The sequence below is a fragment of the Spea bombifrons genome, chromosome 11 (genome assembly GCF_027358695.1).
Source record: "Spea bombifrons isolate aSpeBom1 chromosome 11, aSpeBom1.2.pri, whole genome shotgun sequence".
NCBI lineage: Eukaryota > Metazoa > Chordata > Amphibia > Anura > Pelobatidae > Spea > Spea bombifrons.
The window spans coordinates 6266815-6288295 of NC_071097.1; the positions used below are offsets into that span (position 1 = coordinate 6266815).

Below are 21481 nucleotides of genomic sequence, written 5' to 3' on the forward strand. Positions count from 1 at the left end.
CGAGGGAACTTGGCGCGATACAGTTAGCGGCGCAGTTAGGGAAATCCCAGAAGGCCCAAGTTCGCCAGCTGTTAGACCAGAGAGGCGGCTTACTCTCTGCCCTCCCGGGATGCACCACCACGTGGAGACTCCAGGGCAGACCCCGTTACCGCCAAGCTGCGTCCCGAGTTCCTGAGTCTGTCCGAGAAGGGATGTTAAGGGAGATTACGGAGATGCTCGATCTGGGAGTGATTGAGCCGTCCGAGAGCCCCTTGGCTTTTCCGGTAGTCCTAGTGCCTAAGAGAGACTACCGCAGGCTCAATGACCGGACTGTGACTGACACGTACCCCATGTCCCGAGTAGATGATTTGTTACACCGCATCTCTCGTGGTAAGTTCCTATCCACCCTCGACCTATGCAAGGGGTACTGGCAGATTCCTCTGGCGGCGGAGGCAATTCCGAAGTCGGCCTTCACCACCCCATTGGGACTATACCAATTTAGGATTATGCCTTTTGGGATGAAGAACGCTCCGGCGACGTTCCAGAGGATGGTAGATCGACTCCTCGATGGCCTCCAGGACTATGCTTGCGCGTTGTCTCGGCAATCGGAGTTAGCCACCTAACCAAAGAAACAGCCCTAAGCCGACCCCGTTGGGGTCTAGCCGGGTCTGTCACTGGAAACAAAGGGGGGGAGTAATGTGATGGTTCCTACAGTCACCCTACCCCTCAGATAATGTTATCCAGTGACATGAAACTCTTTAATGTGTTATTAATAAAAATGTATATTATTGCCTTATTTTGTAAAAGTTTGCACACGGCACACTAAGGTCTGAGAGATAATCTAATAAAGATAATGTGTGCTCTTTATCTCCCAGACTTAGTGGTGCCGGTGTCCTGTTGTATTGCTCCTCCTCCCCTCGTGGTGTCCCTACCTATAAAAGGCGACACCTGTCCCATAATAAACAGTTATTCCTTTTGTTGTACCTAAAGACTAGTCTTGCCTGGTTATTTGGGTACCGGATAGCGATATCCCTTTACTTTGCTTGGGGATATTGCCTACAGATTGCGGGGAATTATTGTCTTGAAGGGAGAAGTCGCTCTTGGCGGAGAGGGACAACCTGAGGTCCCTGGTCGGTCCGTCACACCGACACTAGCGGAGCAGGGCTCACGAGCTGGTCCGGTGACCCTAGCTTCACGGCACCGCAGCCCGCCGAGGTGTAGCTGAGTACAGTGCCGTAAATGTCCTGAAAATGACAATTAGTGATCCAGCGGGTCCCTGAAGCATTAGACGAAACTAACGTTCCAGGGAAGTAACAGACTTTATTGGGGAAACACACAGGCTTATCTACAGATTAGGTGATAAAAAGGTCATAAATCAGGCACACATCTTCCCTCCCTGCCCAGACGGTCCGGCGCCACGCTTAGGCAACCGAGCCCCGCAATATCCGTAGGGACCCCGAGCGGCAGCAAATCGAAGTTTCCCCGGGACAGCCGGCGTTTGTACGATAGCCGCACCGCCTGATTGCGACCTCTCTAGCGGCTCCAGTGACAAGGGATCCCCAGTCTCTGCGGGGGTGTCTGGGCTACGAGAGCCGAAGTCCATGGGTAGGGCAGGTGATACATGGGGTAGGAAGGGAAGGGGAACCGAGCGGCAGTAGGTTGAAGCTTCCCCCGAGATGGACCGCGGGACAGCCGGCGTTGGTCCGATAGCCGCGCCGGGGCAGTTATGGTTAATGGGGGTCTTTAGGGTTAATTTAGGGGCAGTAATGGTTAATGGGGTGTGTGACGAACCATGTCTGGTCTTCACTGTTATTATTATTATTATATTTATGTGTAGCCGGTTTGAATGTGGCTGCAGCTCCAGCCTTCAAAGAGACGATCCTATAATCTGGCTGGGGCTCTTAATCAGCCAGCACAGCCCTATCTGCCCAGACGGCACCCGCACTACAGGGGGGATAACACAGGTGGGGGAATCCATTGTATCCCTTAATCCCCTCACCTGATACATCCCCTGTAGACTGATGGGATTTGTGATGGGATGTGACTGATGGGATTGGGGGTTGGATTCGGTGCACAGTGAATGGAGATTGTATATAAGTTCTGTGTGTTTGTAATAAAGGGAGTTCTGTTTTTAACCTCAAAGCATGAAGTTCTGTCTCATGATTGAGGGAAGTGCTGGTCTGTGACTGCTTTCTTCGGACAGCCACAGCGTGTCCGCTTACTGGGAGAGGGAAGGAGCTGACAGGCGGATGTGTCCACTCTGGGGCACAGGACGATCCGTCACAGGGTGTTTAGGGTTAATTTAATGCTGAGGACTGAGGGTTAATTTAATAAAGTTAACTAAAGGTGCAGTTAGAGGTAAAGCAATCTAAAAGCAATCTTAAAGTGGGTAATCTAAGGTGAATCTAAATCCTGGGGGCAGTGAAGATTATTAATGTATTTATTTATAAAAGTGTGGTGTCAGTGATATTCTCTGAATGGTTCGAATCTCTGAACGATTCTCTGCCTTCAGTGACATCGCTAGAGTAGGCAGGCAGGAGGGTTCATTGACGCTAATGAAAGGGGCGGGGCCAAACGTTAGTTTGACTGGAGGGAGGGACTGGGGAAACAGTAACTCCTATGAGTCACACTGAGTGATCCGAAGATTCGGATCATGAATCGGATCATTTCAATGACCGACTCGAAATGATCCGATTCACTTTACTGATCCGAACATCGCATCACTACTTTGGGGTATAGGAAGGGTTAATCCCTTCTTAGCAATTAAGCTTTCAGAGGCAAGGGAGATGTCTACAGTGGAGCTACTCACGGCTCTCTCTCAGTGATTATCAAATTCATTAATACGCTCCCCAGACCATTGCCAGCTACACGATCATCACACAGCTGAGGGATTCCCCGGCTTCTGCCACATTAATTTGCGGTAAACCACAATTTCTTATGCAATGCTGCCACCGTGTGGTAGCACTTGCCCACCCACCTTTCTTGAGAGCCATATTTATCCATTTAAGTGCTGGCAGCTTTGCCTCGAATTTTAGCCCTGAAACGGGGTATGGTGTATGATGTAGTTTGTATGAATGGTGTTTAGCCACCGTGAAGCTCAGCAACTAAACATCGGGCTGAAAAACTGCAGTGGAAAGCAGTTGCCTATAAAGAAGTTTGCAGCAAGTTTATAGCAAGACAGATATAGCTTGTTCCAGAGATTATGGGTGGCTCTGAAAAGAGCCTTTGGTGGTGTTGGCTAATTGCCCTGCGGTTACCGATTACCGCACTCACTTGCTCTTGGCAGGCTTGTGGCTCTCGGTCTTCTTGGGCAAGAGCACCGCCTGGATGTTGGGTAGAACACCTCCCTGAGCAATGGTGACCCCTCCGAGCAGCTTATTGAGCTCCTCGTCGTTACGAACGGCAAGTTGCAGGTGGCGAGGAATGATACGGGTCTTTTTGTTGTCGCGTGCAGCGTTACCAGCCAGCTCCAATATCTCAGCAGTCAGATACTCCAACACCGCTGCCAGATACACGGGTGCGCCGGCCCCTACTCTCTCGGCATAATTACCCTTGCGAAGAAGCCTATGCACACGGCCAACAGGGAACTGCAGACCAGCTCGGGAAGAACGTGTCTTCGCCTTAGCACGAACTTTTCCACCTTGTTTTCCTCTGCCAGACATGATATCTCTCGACAAAAAACCACCCTGATAACCGACTAAGAAACACGTTAAAGATGAACCGCCGCACACTTACCCAGCTATTTATAGCTTCCCCCCGTGACGCTATTCGTCACTGATTGGTTCCTTTTCAAAACATCCAATCGGGTGGACATAGTCTGAGACACCAATCGGTGTAGGCACTGCGGTTCATGGGCTGCCGCATCTGCACACGTGACAACCTCATCGAATCGGACGCGAGACAGCAGAACGGCCTTATTTGCATGCGGTGCCTATAAAGGGAAGGGCCCGGCGCAGTAACCCTTCAGTATTCGTCACGTTTTCTTGTGTTCCGTGTTGAAAAGAAAGCAGACGCGATGCCTGATCCAGCGAAATCTGCGCCTGCTCCGAAGAAAGGCTCTAAGAAAGCTGTTGCGAAGACTCAGAAAAAAGACGGAAAGAAGCGCAAGAAGAGCAGAAAGGAAAGCTACGCGATCTATGTCTACAAGGTACTAAAGCAGGTGCATCCAGACACTGGCATTTCCTCCAAGGCCATGGGCATCATGAACTCGTTTGTCAACGATATCTTTGAGCGCATTGCCGGGGAAGCTTCACGCCTAGCCCATTACAACAAGCGCTCCACTATCACTTCTCGGGAGATTCAGACTGCTGTACGCCTCCTCCTTCCTGGAGAGCTGGCCAAGCACGCTGTGTCAGAGGGCACCAAGGCTGTTACCAAGTACACCAGCGCCAAGTAAAGTTCTCGTTCTCTCTCTTTAAACAAAGGCTCTTTTGAGAGCCACCTACATGGTCTGTCTCAGAGCTATGTGAATGATCTAGCACTTTTGTCGGACTGCTAGCTCTCCAGGTTAGCTGGGGTATTGTGCCCATCGACCAGACTGCTTGGGAAGAGAAGCCCAAGGTGAAGGGGCTCCTGTGATGGCAACGACCTGTATCCCGACTGGGTATTCCAGCTAATCGCTGATTTCTCCTGCTGGGATCTAAGGGATTAACCCCTTCACCGCCAGACAGAACTAGCTTTGTAGAGAGAAAGGCTGCTTTACCACTGCGGCTAGCCGAAGCTGAGCTACACAGTGGGGCTATCGTCCTGAAGGACAATCCGTGATCCTAGCAGAGGACACAGCTCTTCAGAAACCTCGGTGGCGCTGTAGTATACGGAAGTATAGCAATACAGCGCTCTACCGCCCTGAAAAGGGCAGCGCCGAGTCTTACCCCACTAAGATATGACTCGGTAGTGTCGTGGGTAGGACATGTGGCACACGGACAGGATAAGACATGAGGGGACGACGAAGGCATAATAAAAGTCACTCACATACTGGGACATACAGAATTAAGAGAACTACACCACAGACGGAACCTACAAACCCTGGGCCGGCCCCCCTTCAAGCCAGCCATGGGCCAGCCTTTGGAGGACACCAGCTGCTGATCCCAGCACATGCTCGGCAAACGGGCCCAGCACTCCGATCCTGCCAGTAGCACAATCTATAGCCAGACCCAGCCACTGTTAAGCTGGTTATTTCAAGGCATGCATAGAAAAACGCGGGCAGACACGGGGACAACATGATCATAGCCTAAGAGAGTGTGTGGGCGGCTCTGAAAAGAGCCGTTGGGTGTTTCAGGGTGACGAGTCAACAAGCTTAACCTCCGAAACCGTACAGAGTACGGCCTTGGCGTTTCAAGGCATACACCACGTCCATAGCAGTAACGGTTTTCCTCTTGGCATGCTCAGTATAAGTGACTGCGTCACGAATCACATTCTCCAAAAACACTTTGAGCACACCACGGGTCTCCTCATAGATGAGCCCAGAGATACGCTTTACACCTCCTCGGCGAGCCAAACGGCGGATAGCAGGCTTGGTGATGCCCTGGATGTTATCCCGAAGCACCTTCCTGTGCCGCTTTGCGCCACCTTTCCCGAGTCCCTTACCTCCTTTGCCACGGCCAGACATGATTACCTTTACTCCACGAGTTCCACAGCACAATACTCGCCTACGGCCGGCCCGCTTTCTTTTATGCGTATTGGACGGACCTGATGGGGAACTACACCATTCTGCCTCAAGGGGGCGTTGCTTTTTTAATATATGCTTCTCGTTGGTTGGCTGGAGAAGCTTCCAAGCGTGCCCCAGACACCGATTGGCTATTTAGGAATATCAAAAGCCCGCCCGCGGAAAACCTTAATGCTTTTGCCTCCCTCACCTCCACGTGATCCCTTTCGACGATCCCTCATTTACCACTAGGTGGCAGCATATCGCTGTAAATAAACGCCAAACGGAGACCAAGATAAAGGCGGGCTTTTAGCTTTCGCCGTATCGCTGTTAACGGTCAGCCAGTACACAGGTTCACTAGGTAGGAGGCTGACCAAAAGAGAGGAGAAGAAATAAATAAAAAAAGAACCGCAGCTAACGAATAAATGACCGATTCGAGCATTTACTTAAAATAAATAAATAAAAAGATAACGCTCCACACCGAAGTCTCTTGATCAAAGTCTGGATTTTTCAAACCATCGTCCTAGCCTATGAAAAAGAGGGGCGTGATTAAGCGTATCCAATCACATTCACCGCTACTCTATAAAGGGGTTGAGTTGGCCACATAATCGTTACAGTTCTGTTGTACCCGTCGGTGAATCAGATCGGCACGCACCAGCATGGCTCGCACCAAGCAGACAGCCCGTAAGTCCACCGGGGGAAAAGCTCCTCGGAAGCAGCTGGCGACCAAAGCTGCGAGGAAGAGCGCTCCAGCTACCGGTGGTGTGAAGAAGCCACATCGCTACCGCCCGGGCACCGTAGCTCTTAGGGAAATCCGCCGTTACCAGAAGTCTACGGAGTTGCTTATCAGAAAGCTGCCTTTCCAACGGCTGGTCCGTGAGATTGCTCAAGATTTCAAGACCGATCTACGTTTCCAGAGTTCTGCTGTTATGGCTCTCCAGGAAGCCAGCGAGGCTTACCTCGTGGGGCTTTTCGAAGACACCAACTTGTGCGCTATTCACGCTAAGCGGGTTACTATCATGCCAAAAGACATTCAGCTGGCTCGTAGGATCAGAGGAGAACGTGCTTAAGTAAACGTGGTGTGGGCAAACGCTGTTTCCCCCTCACCCCTCACAAAGGCTCTTTTAAGAGCCACCACGTTGTCACTCAAACGAGCTTGTGTTTTGTGTCTCCCTTCGCATGCACGAAATTAACCCTGTTGCTTGCGCCCAAGCTTGAAATATCTCTACACCGTTATCCCACTACCGAGCGAGCCGTTGAGTGGCCGAGTGCCTGGCTGGGCATAACAAATAACGGCAAAGCACAATCTTTAAGCCCCCCGCCCCTTATCTCTATTATGTTACGGACAGAGCTCCGAGCGAGCGCGCTGGCCGAATATGTCAATCCATGCATAACACACAAGTATGGGGCTAGGCTTTCAGCGGGTGGCCCACATAGCCGCGGCCGGGTGATTCAACGCCTATTTTCTCTTTTTCGGAGGATATGATGGTTCTGAAAAGAACCTTTTGTGTGAAGAATTAAGTGGGAAGGCACACACCAGAGGCGCTCCAAAACCCACCCCTCCCCCCCTTCTCGCTTTTTGGGGGCTGCCTTTTAGCCTTGAGTGTATAGAACTAGAAAGGGAAAATAACAGGAAAGATCCTCGTGAATTGTTTGTGTGTGTTTGTGTGTTTTGTTGGGTTGATTGAATCATAAGGGGAAAAAAGAAATGTGACGGCCCCGGGTTAATCGGTGCCGTCTGTGATAGTTCTTAATTGTGATACCTGCATTTCCCAGTATATGTTGTGATTATGGTGTGTGCTTTTGTTCCCCTTGTTTGCTACCCTGTCCAGGTGCCACATGTCCTGCCCCCTCCCTCCTTACACAGACTACAGTAGAGACCCCCTACTGGGCTGAGTGCTAATACTCAGTCATATGCAAAGGAGGGCAGGATGTAATTCCCTTGTGTCTATTGGACGCAATTCCCTTGTGTCTATTGGACGCAATTCCCTTGTGTGTCGATTGGACGTAACTCAATCCTTTGTACTGTTTAAATACCCCTGTGTTCCCAAATAAAGACAGTTCCTGTTTTACCTCACTACGAGTCCTGTCTTGTTATTGAGGTAAGCCTCGGTGCTGCCCTTATTAAGGCGGTAGGGTGCTGTATTGCTATACTTCGGTATACTACAGTACGGCCGAGGTTCCTGAAGAGCTGTGTTCTCTGCTATGATCACGTATTGTCCTTTTCAGGACGATAGCCACCCTGTGTAGCTCAGTTTCGGCTAGCCACAGACAGTGAAGGGGTTAATCTCTGGTGCCCCGGTGGCCATGGGGCGAAGGAAGCAACGTTCGGCGGGCGTACCCAGTCGGGGTACAGGTCGGTCCCGTCACATCGGTGGCAGCTATGGCAGAAGAACTGAGCCGGTGTCGGGAACAGGCAACGAAGAAGTTCCGCAACAGATTACAGAGGAGGATGGCATTCTACGGAGCCACTCCATCTGCAGAAACAGTCTGTAGGACGGTAATGGAAATGGATCGGCAGTTCAAGGTGGACCTGGATCTACAGAGGAATGCGTCACGAGGAGCTGATGAGTATAAGTTGGAAGCTCCGTTATGGGACTTTGAGACTCGAGTTAAGGTCGCCCTGACGATACAGGGAGGGCCGATTACAGAGGAAGTACGGCTGGAATGGAGAGCCCTGATTCGGCTAGAGCTGTGGGAAGATGCCATGGAAAACTGGTACAACTGCAGAAATGAGAACCTGCCTACCCCAGAACAACGCTTCGGGGAGCTGTTTAAGCTGCGGCGTCGCCGGATGAGATGGCAGCCCACCGAGGAGGAAGTAGCCACACTGGAGAAGTTGGTGGCGAAGGAGCTCGAGCTCGGGGACCTATATCGAGCATTATATTGGGCTGCAGCCCAGCAGGAGTGGGGGTCCGGAAATCACTATTCTCCGGAAGGTGAGGACCTCTATGTCCCTGGCTTAGATTGGGAAGCTTTTGAAGCAGAAGACGACTTTGGTAGTTCGGAGAGCTTTAGGTTCTGGGACCTGTACAAGGACCGCGAGGAAATGCTGCCGCTTTCCCAAGAACTGACCCTGGCAGCTGACTTAGAAGGGCTAGTCTACAGGGAATGGTGCCTGGAGATGGAATACTTAGGGCTGCTGGAAGGCGGCCTTTGCATGACACGGGAGTCGATGGATCCTGCAGTTCCAGCTGAAGCACTGACAACAGGGCAGAGGGACGCTGTTCTCTGCCCAGCACCAAGCGCCCCTCCTACTCCGGCTGAAATGCTGGCAGCGGGGCAGAGTGCCGCTGGCCTCTGCCTGCCCCACGGTGAAGGGTCCCCGCCTGCTAGCAGGGACCCACCAGGGCAGAGCAACGCGATCCTCTGCCCAGCACCGCAAAATGCCAGACCGGCAGAAGAGCCGGTCACAGGGCAGAGTGCTTTTGGCCTCTGCTCATCCCCCAGCACGGTGTCCCGGCCGGCTAACGAGGACCAACCAGCACAAGCGCTGGCACCTGTAGAGAGCATCGCTGACATCTGTCCTGCATCAGCAATCCTCGCTCAGGCTGAAGCACCGGCAATAGGGCAGAATGCTGCTGGTGTCTATCTGTCCCACAGCGAAGGGTCCCCACCTGCTAGCAGGGACCCACCATCGGAAGAGCTGGCCACAGGGCAGAGTGACGCTGTCCGCTGCCCAGCACTGTTACCCACACCAGCAGAAGCGCTGGCAACTGGGCAGAAAGTTGCTGACCTCTGCCCTGCCCCGCCTACATCTCCATCATCTGGATTTCCCCAACAGCTGTCACCAATCATGGTAGGAAGGACAACTGACGTTCCTCCCCAGCGGCTGACAGATATCCCGGGAGTTGCGGCAGCCGGCCCATCTCCCCAGCGGCAGAAGGAGCACCAGGGAGGTGGTGCAGGCAGCATTCCTCCCCAGCGGCTGAGTGAGGACCTGGGAGATGGCACAGCTGGTCAGTCTCCCCAGCGGCAGATCACAGACCCGGGAGCGGAGGAACCGGTCCTCGCTCCCCAGCGGCTGATCCCAATGATGGGAGCTGAAGGTATCGTCCCTCCTCCCCAGCGGCTGGCAGATATCCCGGGAGATGCGGCAGCCGGCCCATCTCCCCAGCGGCAGAAGGAGCACCAGGGAGGGGGTGCAGGCGGCATTCCTCCCCAGCGGCTGAGTGAGGACCCGGGAGATGGCGCAGCTGGTCAGTCTCCCCAGCAGCAGCTCACAGACCTGGGAGCGGAGGAACCGGTCCTCGCTCCCCAGCGGCTGATCCCAATGATGGGAGCTGAAGGTATCGTCCCTCCTCCCCAGCGGCTGGCAGATATCCCGGGAGATGCGGCAGTCGGCCCATCTCCCCAGCGGCAGAAGGAGCACCAGGGAGGGGGTTCAGGTGGCATTCCTCCCCAGCGGCTGAGTGAGGACCCGGGAGATGGCGCAGTTGGTCAGTCTCCCCAGCGGCAGCTCACAGACCCGGGAGCAGAAGAACCGGTCTGCGCTCCCCAGCGGCTGATTCCAATGATGGGAGCTGAGGGTATCGTCCCTCCTCCCCAGCGGCTGGCAGATATCCCGGGAGATGCGGCAGCCGGCCCATCTCCCCAGCGGCAGAAGGAGAGCCAGGGAGGGGGTGCAGGCGGCATCCCTCCCCAGCGGCTGATTGCATATTCGGGAGATGGCACAGCCAGCCAGTCTCCCCAGCGACAGCCCACTATCCCGGGAGCAGAGGAACCGGCCCTCCCTCCTCAGCAGCAGATGGTAGCAAGGGACACCGTTCCCTTCCCCCAGCTGCAGGCCGGACCCGAAGATCCCTTAGCCCCAGCAGAAGCGCTAGCAACAGGGCAGAACACCTCTGGCCTCTGCCCAGCACCTACAACAGGGATCCAGGGAGATAAGGCAGTCGGCTCATCTCCCCAGCGGCAGAGGGAGCAACAGGGAGGGGGTGCAGGCGGCATCCCTCCCCAGAGGCTGGGTACCCTCCAGGGAGAGGGGGCAGTCGGCACTTCTCTCCAGCGAATGGTATACACACCGGGAGAGGCAGACGTTGGCCTGGTAAGTGCTACCTTTGTAGGAGCAATCGAGCTAGGGGACTGTCACAGAGGCCTCCATGCCATGGGTTTCTGGAGGGGCCTGAGTGCCAGCCTTCTCCCTACAGACTATGGGCCCGGGTGCAGAGCGCCACACTCCAAAGACTGGGGAGCAGAGACAACCTAATGCCCACTTATCTTTCCCGGACAGCCCCAAGCCGACCCGTTAGGGGTCTAGTCGGGTCTGCCGGACTATGGGGGGGAGATGTGACGGCCCCGGGTTAATCGGTGCCGTCTGTGATAGTTCTTGTTTGTGATACCTGCATTTCCCAGTATATGTTGTGATTATGGTGTGTGCTTTTGTTCCCCTTGTTTGCTACCCTGTCCAGGTGCCACATGTCCTGCCCCCTCCCTCCTTACACAGACTACAGTAGAGACCCCCTACTGGGCTGAGTGCTAATACTCAGTCATATGCAAAGGAGGGCAGGATGTAATTCCCTTGTGTCTATTGGATGCAATTCCCTTGTGTCTATTGGACGCAATTCCCTTGTGTGTCGATTGGACGTAACTCAATCCTTTGTACTGTTTAAATACCCCTGTGTTCCCAAATAAAGACAGTTCCTGTTTTACCTCACTACGAGTCCTGTCTTGTTATTGAGGTAAGCCTCGGTGCTGCCCTTATTAGGGCGGTAGGGTGCTGTATTGCTATACTTCGGTATACTACAGTACGGCCGAGGTTCCTGAAGAGCTGTGTTCTCTGCTATGATCACGTATTGTCCTTTTCAGGACGATAGCCACCCTGTGTAGCTCAGTTTCGGCTAGCCACAGACAGTGAAGGGGTTAATCTCTGGTGCCCCGGTGGCCATGGGGCGAAGGAAGCAACGTTCGGCGGGCGTACCCAGTCGGGGTACAGGTCGGTCCCGTCACAAGAAAGAATAGGAAGGAGCAAGGGAAAAGAATCAAAAGGAAAAAGAGAATCATAAAGAAGAACATACAAATCTGAAACAAAAAAGAACCATAAGGCAAAAAGAAGAAAGATTAGGAATAAGCAAGATTTGTAAAGAAGTAGGAAATGAAAAAGTAGATGCATATGTGTCACGGATCTGGCTAGTCCGACCGACTACCTCCGCTGACTTGTGCTCCCTTACCCTGGGACAACGCACTCTTTCCGTGCCCGGGACGTCACATCTCCCTCCCCAAGCCTGTTAGTCCCGGTAGTGGTTGGGCTGTCTCGGTACTGAGGAAGCATCCCACCGCTACCAGCAATGTGACGGGACCGACCTGGGTACGCCCGCCGAACGTTGCTTCCTCCACCCCATGGCCACCGGGACACCAGTGATTAACCCCTTCAGCGCCAGACAGAACCAGCGTTGCAGAGAGAAGGGGCCTTACCACTGTGGATAGCCGAAGCTAAACTACACAGTGGGGCTATTGTCCTGAAAAGCACAATACGTGATCATAGCAGAGGACACAGCTTTTCAGGAACCTCGGCGGCGCTGTAGTATACGGAAGTATAGCAATACCGCCCTGATAAGGCTTACCTCAATAACAAGACAGGAATCGTAGTGTTGTAAAACAGGTACTCTTTATATGGGAAACACACAGGCTTACATACAGTCCAACACAGGAAAAAGGCCATAAACCATGTCCACATAACCCCGCCCTGCCCAGACAGTCCGGCGCCACACGTAGGCCACCGAGCTCCGCAATGTCCATACAGCTTTCAGCCGTCGTTTTTGGGGTGATCCTGAGGGAGCGGCCACGATCTCGGGGGTGCCCAGGCGGCGCTCCGGGTCCAGGAACATCCGGTCCAAAAAGCGGCATGACCGGTCACAGCGGGAGGAGGCTCACATGCCTCTATCTTGCGTATTAGGTGGGATCCTCCCCTTGGCCTAACAGACCATCGGCGTTGCCATGCGTACTCCCCTTTTTGTCCGGTATGGCAAACTCATATTGCTGGAGAACTAGGCTCCATCAGAGAAGTTTCCTATTTGTCCCAGCCACCCTGTGTAACCAGTGTAGGGGGTTGCGATCAGTAATCACAGTAAATTGGCGCCCATGTAGGTACTCAGAGCCGGCCTTAGGTGTTCCGGCGCCCTGTGCGAACTACTCCTCTGGCGCCCCCCCTCACTACCCCCCCTCTGACCCTTCAAACTACCCCCCCTGTGCCTTCAAACTACCCCCCCTGCCCCTTCAAACTACCCCCCCTGCCCCTTCAAACTACCCCCCTCTGCCCCTTCAAACTACCCCCCTCTGCCCCTTCAAACTACCCCCCTCTGCCCCTTCAAACTACCCCCCCTCTGCCCCTTCAAACTACCCCCCCTCTGCCCCTTCAAACTACCCCCCTCTGCCCCTTCAAACTACCCCCCCTCTGCCCCTTCAAACTACCCCCCCCTGCCCCTTCAAACTACCCCCCCTCTGCCCCTTCAAACTACCCACCCTCTGCCCCTTCAAACTACCCACCCTCTGCCCCTTCAAACTACCCCCCACCCTCTGCCCCTTCAAACTACCCCCCACCCTCTGCCCCTTCAAACTACCCCCCTCTGCCTCTTCCTTCAAACTATCCCCCTGCTCTCCCTACTTCTCCTTATCCTAACTTACCTTGAGGAGTCCTGCCGGCATTTCATGTTGAGCGCCGGCACCGCGACGGAGTCACGGAGAGTAAGGGGCGTCGAGCGGTTGCTGAGAACTTCACGAGCAACCGCTCGGCGCCCCTGCCCGGGACATAAATGAAAACATTGTTGTTCTTTTTTGTTGTTGGTTTTTTTAACTTTATTTAACATCCTCCATGTTAAATAAAGTTAAAAAAAACAACAACAAAAAAAAACAACAATGTTTTCATTTAGGTGCAGAGGGGGCGGCGGAGGAGGAGGAGGACCCCGCGGCGGCGGCGGAGGACCCCGTGGCTGCAGCAGCGGCGGCGGGGGAGGACCCCGTGGCGGCAGCAGCGGCGGCGGGGGAGGACCCGGCGGCGGCGGCGCCCCCTGGAGTGTGGCGCCCTGTGCGGTCGCACACCCCAAAGGCCGGCCCTGTAGGTACGATTGTAGTTTTTGCAAGGCCCAAACGATAACAAGACACTCCTTTTCTACAGTGGCATAGGCCAGTTCCCTGAGTATTTCTAACGTGGGATCTGTCTGCTGAGTCTGCTGGAATTCGGGGCTCTGTGCCTGAGTCTCAGCGTCAACAAAGTACTCTGCAATAGATTCCTGCCCCTGAGCTGCTGGAGGGGAGGGTAACATGGTTCCAGATCCCCTGGTCTCACCATCAGTGTGCTCCCCTGCGGACACATGCTCTGAGTCCACAGGCCGAGTCAGCCCTTGCCCTTTAATTCTGGGAAGACTGCTGCCAGGTTACCACAGCTATGGCTGAAACCTCTGTCACTCCACCTGTTCCACTCCAAGGAGGCATACATACAGGACCCTGGGAACCAACTAATCCTGACACAGAGGAACACTCACTCACCCTCTGCCCTTCTTCACAGTCGGTGGCCCCCTCACATTTTCACACAGCACCTCAAACATCCCTGGCTCTGGCACAGATTCACTCTGCCCTCCCTCCCAGTGATGCGAAACCTCCACCTTCTCGCACGGCACCTCAGACATCCTGGGTTCTGGCACAGACGGACATGCACAACCTTTCTGCCCACTCTCCCCCTGAGGCTGCCTTGGTACATTGTTACACACTGCCTTTTCTATAGTAGGGCCCCTAGTAGACTTGGATAAATTACAAGTATCATCCTCAGGCATATACTTTGATAACAGCCTACCCAAATCAGTACCCAGTAACACATTAGTAGGAATGTTATTCGATACCCCCACATCTCTTACATCCTTCCCTGCTCCCCAATCCAAAAATACTCGTGCCATTGGCAGTGGTTTGGGTGCAGAAAAGTCTTTCGAACCAACACTGATAGGCGAGGCACTTAACCTTCCAACTCTGCTGGTTTTAGTTCAAGCTCTCTTGCCGCCTGGCGCTCTGCAGCCTCCTGATATTTAAGGATGAGCTGAAGTCTTAGGTTTACATTTGCTGAGTCCACGTATTTGAAAACAGTTTGTAGATAAGAGTCCAAGGGATCTCCAGATCTCGTAGCGTCACTGACATCAGCTGCAGGTATCAATCTGTGCTGCTTGTTGTATGTCATAGTCCACCAATGCTTGTACTAGCTCCTCTTTAGTTTTTTCCCAGCAGGGAATCAATCTCTCACGGCAAAGATGGTCTAGTGCTGCCTTGGACTGCGCTTGGTACTCAATTTTAAACCGGCCCAAACAAGCGATAGCAAAAAAGAAAAACAGAGAAAGGGGGGGTGGGGGTGGCTGTTGAGGTGTAAATATACTAAGTATGCACCGAGTTCAGCATTTGGAAATTGAGAAACAATTTCTTTTTAGTGCCCTGATTAACTAGCAAATTCGGCAACACTGAAATCTGGTACAGAAAAGATGGAAAAATGATTTAGTTATCCCACTGCTGCACCAGGGGCGTAACTAGAAGCCTCAGGGCCCCAGTGCGAGAATCTGTTAAGGGCCTCCCCCAACCCAATCTACCGCTTTCTCACACCATGAACCCCCTTCTCAGGCTATCTACCCCCTCTCCCTCCCTTCTCACTATCTACCCTCTCCCTACCCCCCTTCTCACTATCTACCCTCTCCCTACCCCCTTCTCACTATCTACCCTCTCCCTACCCCCTTCTCACTATCTACCCTCTCCCTACCCCCGTCTCACTATCTACCCTCTCCCTACCCCCTTCTCACTATCTACCCTCTCCCTACCCCCCTTCTCACTATCTACCCTCTCCCTACCCCCTTCTCACTGTCTACCCTCTCCCTACCCCCTTCTCATTATCTACCCTCTTCCTACCCCCACCTTCTCATTATCTATCCTCTCTCTACCCCCCGTCTCACTATCTAGCCTCTTCCTACCCCTACCTTCTCACTATCTACCCTCTTCCTACCCCCACCTTCTCACTATCTACCCTCTCCCACCCCCCTTTGTAGGTCACTTACCGTGCAGTCCTGTGGTGGGAGCGCGAGGCCTCTGTCACAGGTGTGACACAGCTTCACTGCTGAGCCCCGGCATGACAGACGCCTCACGCTCCCACCACTGCAGTCGGGGTAGCCCTGAGGCAGGCGGCTGCGGAGGCAGAGGAGACAGAAGGGCGCCGAGCGGTTGCTGAAAACGACCACTCGGCACCCCTTGGGCCCCCCTGACTGGCAGAACTCCAGGGCCCGGTCGCAGTCATGACCCCTGCAACCCCGGTAGTTCCGCCACTGGCTGCCACCAAGTTTGTCACGGTCAGGACTACTTGCCAAGCCGTGACAATGTGGAGGGTGTGGGCATGAAGGGGTTAATAGCACCAGGCCTCTTTATTTACTATCTTCACCCCTCAAAGGCATCAGTTATACCAAATTAACCCCCAAATCCTGCCTTTATCCCCCAGGTAGTCTGCCACCACTCACGATTTTGATACCGGATTCATGAGAAATCCGAATTAGAACCTTTATCTCTATATATATATCAACCCACCCCGGGCAAACAACATATATATATATATCCTCTAGAACTTAATAACAATACGGTAACGTGTTATCCTCTCTTAGGGTTTGTGGATATCTATACTAGAGCCCAAAGACAGACTTGGATTATGAATATTTTAATAACAAAAAGACAAAGATTACACAGTGCCACAATTACAAAAAAACAAGACGTACAAAAGAAAAACAAAATGGCAAACAGTTCTTAAAATGATGGGACTTAAACACAGGACCCTCACTCACGAGTTTCTTCAATAAGCCGGCCTGTGGGTACTCGTTAAGTCCAGATGGTTTCTTATGAGTATATCGTGAAGTTCTGCTTTGAGGTCGCTGCATTGCCCCTAAATCAGATTCTGTTTCAAGAAAACATCCCTTTGACCACATGGCCAATTATATGATACCTTTTCCAAAAATTGGTTCCCATCTTTGATGTGCCAATAAATTATGGTGGGGTAAAGGTGATGGAAAACCCCTCCACTTAAAATAGATATGGAATTCCTATAACTAAGGATCCTTATCAGTTAGGCCATGAATCACCACAGGGGTCCTGGGAAGATGACACCTCTTGCCAGAACAGATAAGGAGGGCATGTACAAAGAAACTGAGTTAGATCAACATTAGATTAACCCATTGAATGCTAACACAAAGGAATTAACCACCTCTGATGGATTATCTTTCCATGTCTCCACGGTGTCCGGGTTATACAAGGTTAGCAGTCCGGGGGCAGGGCATGTGGCACATGGATAGGATAGGACATGAGAGAGAACAAAGTTTACACAAATAAACCCTACATATATGGGGAAAATACATAAATCACCAATAATTAATATATCCACACATTTTAACCCATCTGATGGGCACAACAACTACTACAGACAGCACCGATTAACCTGGAGCTGTCACAGACGAGCTTGTCCAATTCGGATACCCATGAATGAAGTAGCGTCCAGTTTCGGTACCTCTTTTACAAATAAAAACAAGAGACACTTCTTTATTTCAAAACTTTATTAAACGTCAGATATGGAATTATTTGTCCGCGGTGCGGACTTAAAATAACTTCAGCACCGCGACACTCAACCTTTATTAATATGTTACAAAGTGTCAAATATTATAAACACACAAATTTGACACAATATATATCAATAATTTATTGTCAAAAACGAAAGCAAACATAACCAATTGTAACCATTAATAACCACTTAATAACCAAATTAATAACCTGCTGGTATGGGCGTGTCCACCTGTATCTCTGCTGGAACTGCGGGCGTCCCCTAGAGCGGCAGTCACATGACCCTACGATTCATAGGGGCGCATGCCCCTGGAGTGTCCTGCACTTACACCTCTGTGCACCACAACCATACCTAGATGGTTAACTCCTGCACCGTACCAGCTTAACAAACCAGAGTACCTGGCAAATGCCAAAATTAGGGGAGGGATGGGCGGGAAAATTCTCTTGAAAATAATTGCACCTTTTGGCCACGACCCTTCCTTATATACCCCCCCCAGGGGCCCTGCACGTGCCACCAAACTGTGTATTATGGGACAAGTTGCCTTTTACAAGAAGGGACACCAAAGGGGGGGGGTACCAACATGACTTGTTGAGAATAGGGCACAACATCCCCCTAACCGGCAACCTCGGGGTGACCAAGACTAATCATCGACTGACCCAGACTTTCAGAGTACTGCCGGACTTGCAATGTGTGCCAGCGGGTAGGGAGTAAAGGGGACCATGCTAGAGCGCCCCTTCACCCCCTCTCCATTATAGACGAGCCCTTTAGCCGGGTAGCGGTAAATCTGGTTGGCCCCCTCCCTAAACCTAGCCTGTCGGGAAAGAAATATTAAATTCTTACCTGAGAATTTCCTTTCCTTGTTACTTCCCGGTAGCATAGGAGATAGCCCCGCCTATCCAAATAGGGCAGGAAAGATTTAAACCCCCAGAACCTCCCCTTTTTTTTTTTAATTAATTCTTTGTTTATTGAAAAACAACATGACATTACACAACGTTACAGCAATAGTAAGGCACAAATGAGGTAGGCAATGAGCACCACAATAAGAGCGACAATTGCCCGCACAGATACAGTCTGAGAGGGTACCACAACAAAGTGCCCAACAATAGATGGTTACAGTTACAGACAATAGCAGATAGATTTGTGTAACGGACATGTGGCAACAATACGAGCATACGGAGCAGGAAATAAACATAGTACCCAGAGAGAGCAACGAGCTCCGGAATACGGCAATACCAAACGGCAGTAGAATCGAGTCAGAAGACCCAGATAAGACGGGTACTTATGATAACAAAGTAAACCAAACTAAAACAAAGACCTGTGTGGCGTGCAGATAAAAAAGGAATAAAAAAAATTAGAACAAATCAAATCAGAGACCCGGTGTGGAGGGGTAAAGAGCGTAGAGAATCATGTCAGAGAGGGGTCCGAGCGACCATCCAGGGAGGATATGAAGGAACGCCAATAGAACCACTTAAGCTCCACCGTATGGTCCTGGCCCTTGGAGGCGCTCGAAAGGACTTCCATCTGGTAGATAAATTCCACCCTGCGGAACCAGGCAGAAACAGAGGGAGGAACGACAGACTTCCAGGAGCGGGGAAGGGTAGTAAGCGCAGCATTGATCAAAGGGAACTTAATTGAGCCCTTATAGGCCTGATACGGGACCGAGTTATAGTGGAGGAGTATAGCGGCCGGAGTAGCCGTAAACGTAGGGTCCGACACCTCCCGAATAACCTCGGCAACCTTGTCCCAAAAGGGCCTAATAGCAGGACAAGTCCACCAGATATGGAAGAGGGAACCCATATGGGAATTACAACGCCAGCACGTCGGGGGGATTTGACGCAGAAACCTATGTAGATCAAGGGGCACCTTATACCACCGGGTAACAATTTTGAAGAAGGTTTCCTGCACCCTGCTAGACACGGTCCCTTTGTAAACAATCATAAGCATCCTTTCCCAATCCTCCAGTGAGAAGGAAAGGCCCAGATCATTTTCCCAAAGGCTGAAATAGTAGGGTTTAGTAATAACCGCCGGGAAAAGTAAGATAGCGTATGAGGCAGAGAGCAGGTGCGGAGGTTCCTGCGCCTCAAGGCATAGTTGTTCAAAAACAGTGGGCGTGCGAGAGCCCCCACCCAGGGCCCCGGTGGAGGAGAGGAAATGTTTGAGTTGGTGGTACAGAAAAAGAGTCAGGAAAGAGTTAGTCGCCGTCCCAGTCAACTCAGGCAGGGGTTTGAGAGTAGGGCCCCGCGTCACATGGCATACACGTAGAGTGGAGACACCGGCAGGTGTAAGAGGCGCTAGGCGGGCCACATCATGGCCCGGGGCGAAATCCGAGTGACCCGAGATGGGAAACAGGGGGGAGGGAACGGACACGAGACCCCCCGTACTCGCAGCATGCCCGAAGGCTCTCAGGGTGGGGCCTATCAAGGGGTGTGGAGCGTGAGAGATACAGCGCTGAGGATTAGCAATCCAAGGGAGAGCGGCAATCGGGCAGGATAACGCAGCAGCCTCCACAGACACCCAGAGACGGCGCGCGCCAACAGACCACTCCACCACACGACGAAGATGAGCAGCCCTCCAATAGAGCTCCAGGTTAGGAAGGCCCATCCCCTCCAATGTCTTAAGTCTCGTCAGGTAAGAGAAAGAAAGTCTAGGCGGTTTGCCCCTCCAAATATAGCGGAGAAAGGCCCCATGACATTTTCGAAAATACGACCGAGGGAGAAAAATAGGCAGCGTCTGGAACAGATACAGGAAACGGGGGAGAACGTTCATCTTGAGGACGCTGACCCTCCCAAACCAGGACACATGGGGGAAGGCCCATTTGTGGAGATCAGATAGGAGGGAGCTCAAAAGGGGATCAAAGTTGAGGGACCGGATCCGGGACAGATCCGCGGGTATGAGAACCCCCAGGTATTTAATACAATCATCCTTCCAACGGAAAGGCATAGTGGTACGAATGCGATGGGACAACTCTGGCGCTAAACGAAACCCCATCACCTCCGACTTCTGGAGGTTAATCTTATAGTTAGAGATAAAGCAGAAGCGGTCGAGAACTGACAGCAACGCAGGGAGGGTCAGAGAGCGTCACTAGGATGTCATCGGCGAACAGGGAGATCACATGGGAGCGACCAGGGACGTCAACCCCTGCGATATCCGAGTGAGCGCGGACAGCTGCCGCGAGGGGCTCGACCACCAAGAGGAACAAAAGGGGGGAGAGGGGACAGCCCTGTCTCGTACCGTTGGAGAGAGCGACCTGATCAGACTGTATGCCATTAACTGTAATCCGGGCAACCGGGGAGGAGTATAGAGCGCGTATACACGTCAGGAACCTAAGGCCCAGGCCAATACCCTCCAGGACTCGAAACAGATAGGGCCAGGAGACCCTATCAAACGCCTTTTCGGCGTCCATTGAGGCTAAGACTAGAGGGGTACCAGAGTGGTGTGCATGTGACAGCAAATCAATGACCTTGATCGTGTTGTCTCGCACCTCCCTCCCTGGCACAAACCCCACCTGATCCGGGTGAATCAGGCCAGGTAGAAGGGGACAGAGGCGGTTGGCAAGGACCTTGGCGAATAACTTGACATCAACATTGATCAACGAGATCGTCCGATAACTGCTGCAAAGGTCCAAATTTTTATCAGGCTTAGGAAGCACGACAATGCTGGCATCGAGCGCTCTGGGGTCGAAGGGTTCACCACTCGCAATAGCGTTGAAGTGAGTTACCAAATGTGGGCCCAAAAGCGGGAGGAACTTTTTATAATAAATGGCCGTGAAGCCATCCGGGCCTGGGCTCTTGCCCGGAGGGGAATTTTTGACAGCGAATTCAATTTCCGACAAAGTTATCGGTGTGACGGGACCGACCTGTACCCCGACTGGGTACTCCCGCCAAACGTTGCTTCCTCCTGACGGGACACCAACAAGTAACCCCTTCAGCGCCGGGCAGAACCAGCGTTGTAGATAGAAGGGGGGACGTCGCTGCACCCTAGCTGCATTGGCACTGTGGCTATCCGAAGCTTAGCTACACAGCGAGGCTACAGCCCACCCCAAACATCAGTCAACACTCATGTTGAGGTGACAACAGGACTCATTTATTAAAGACAAATACAGAGTTATATATACACAAGTAAGAAAAGGGGCAAGACAAATATCACATGATCTAATTACCATGTCAGGAAGGAAGTAATTAGATCAAATCCTGCTACACAATAGGATGACACGAGACATAAATAATTACATTAACTGGGGACGTAGACGTGGAATTACGATAGACATATAATTGGCTTAAGACAGACAATGGCCAGGACAC

The 21481-nt window shown here is 52.2% G+C and overlaps 4 protein-coding genes across 4 annotated transcripts; 2 read left to right on the plus strand and 2 right to left on the minus strand.

Moving 5' to 3' along the window:
- Positions 1-3134: 3134 nt before the first annotated feature.
- Positions 3135-3665, minus strand: LOC128468934 (histone H2A type 2-B-like). Its single transcript, XM_053450746.1, has one exon. It carries the CDS (start codon positions 3639-3641, stop codon positions 3249-3251), a length of 393 nt encoding a protein of 130 aa, XP_053306721.1. The 5' UTR covers positions 3642-3665; the 3' UTR covers positions 3135-3248.
- Positions 3666-3920: 255 nt separating this feature from the next.
- LOC128468972 (histone H2B 1.1-like) lies at positions 3921-4376 on the plus strand. The gene has a single exon (XM_053450778.1). The coding sequence runs from the start codon at positions 3995-3997 to the stop codon at positions 4373-4375; it is 381 nt and encodes a 126-aa protein (XP_053306753.1). The 5' UTR covers positions 3921-3994; the 3' UTR covers position 4376.
- An 890-nt stretch (positions 4377-5266) lies between these two features.
- LOC128469039 (histone H4) lies at positions 5267-5614 on the minus strand. Its single transcript, XM_053450836.1, has one exon. The coding sequence runs from the start codon at positions 5585-5587 to the stop codon at positions 5276-5278; it is 312 nt and encodes a 103-aa protein (XP_053306811.1). The 5' UTR covers positions 5588-5614; the 3' UTR covers positions 5267-5275.
- Positions 5615-6282: 668 nt separating this feature from the next.
- LOC128468883 (histone H3) lies at positions 6283-6760 on the plus strand. Its single transcript, XM_053450700.1, has one exon. It carries the CDS (start codon positions 6283-6285, stop codon positions 6691-6693), a length of 411 nt encoding a protein of 136 aa, XP_053306675.1. The 3' UTR covers positions 6694-6760.
- The last annotated feature ends 14721 nt before the right edge of the window (positions 6761-21481 follow it).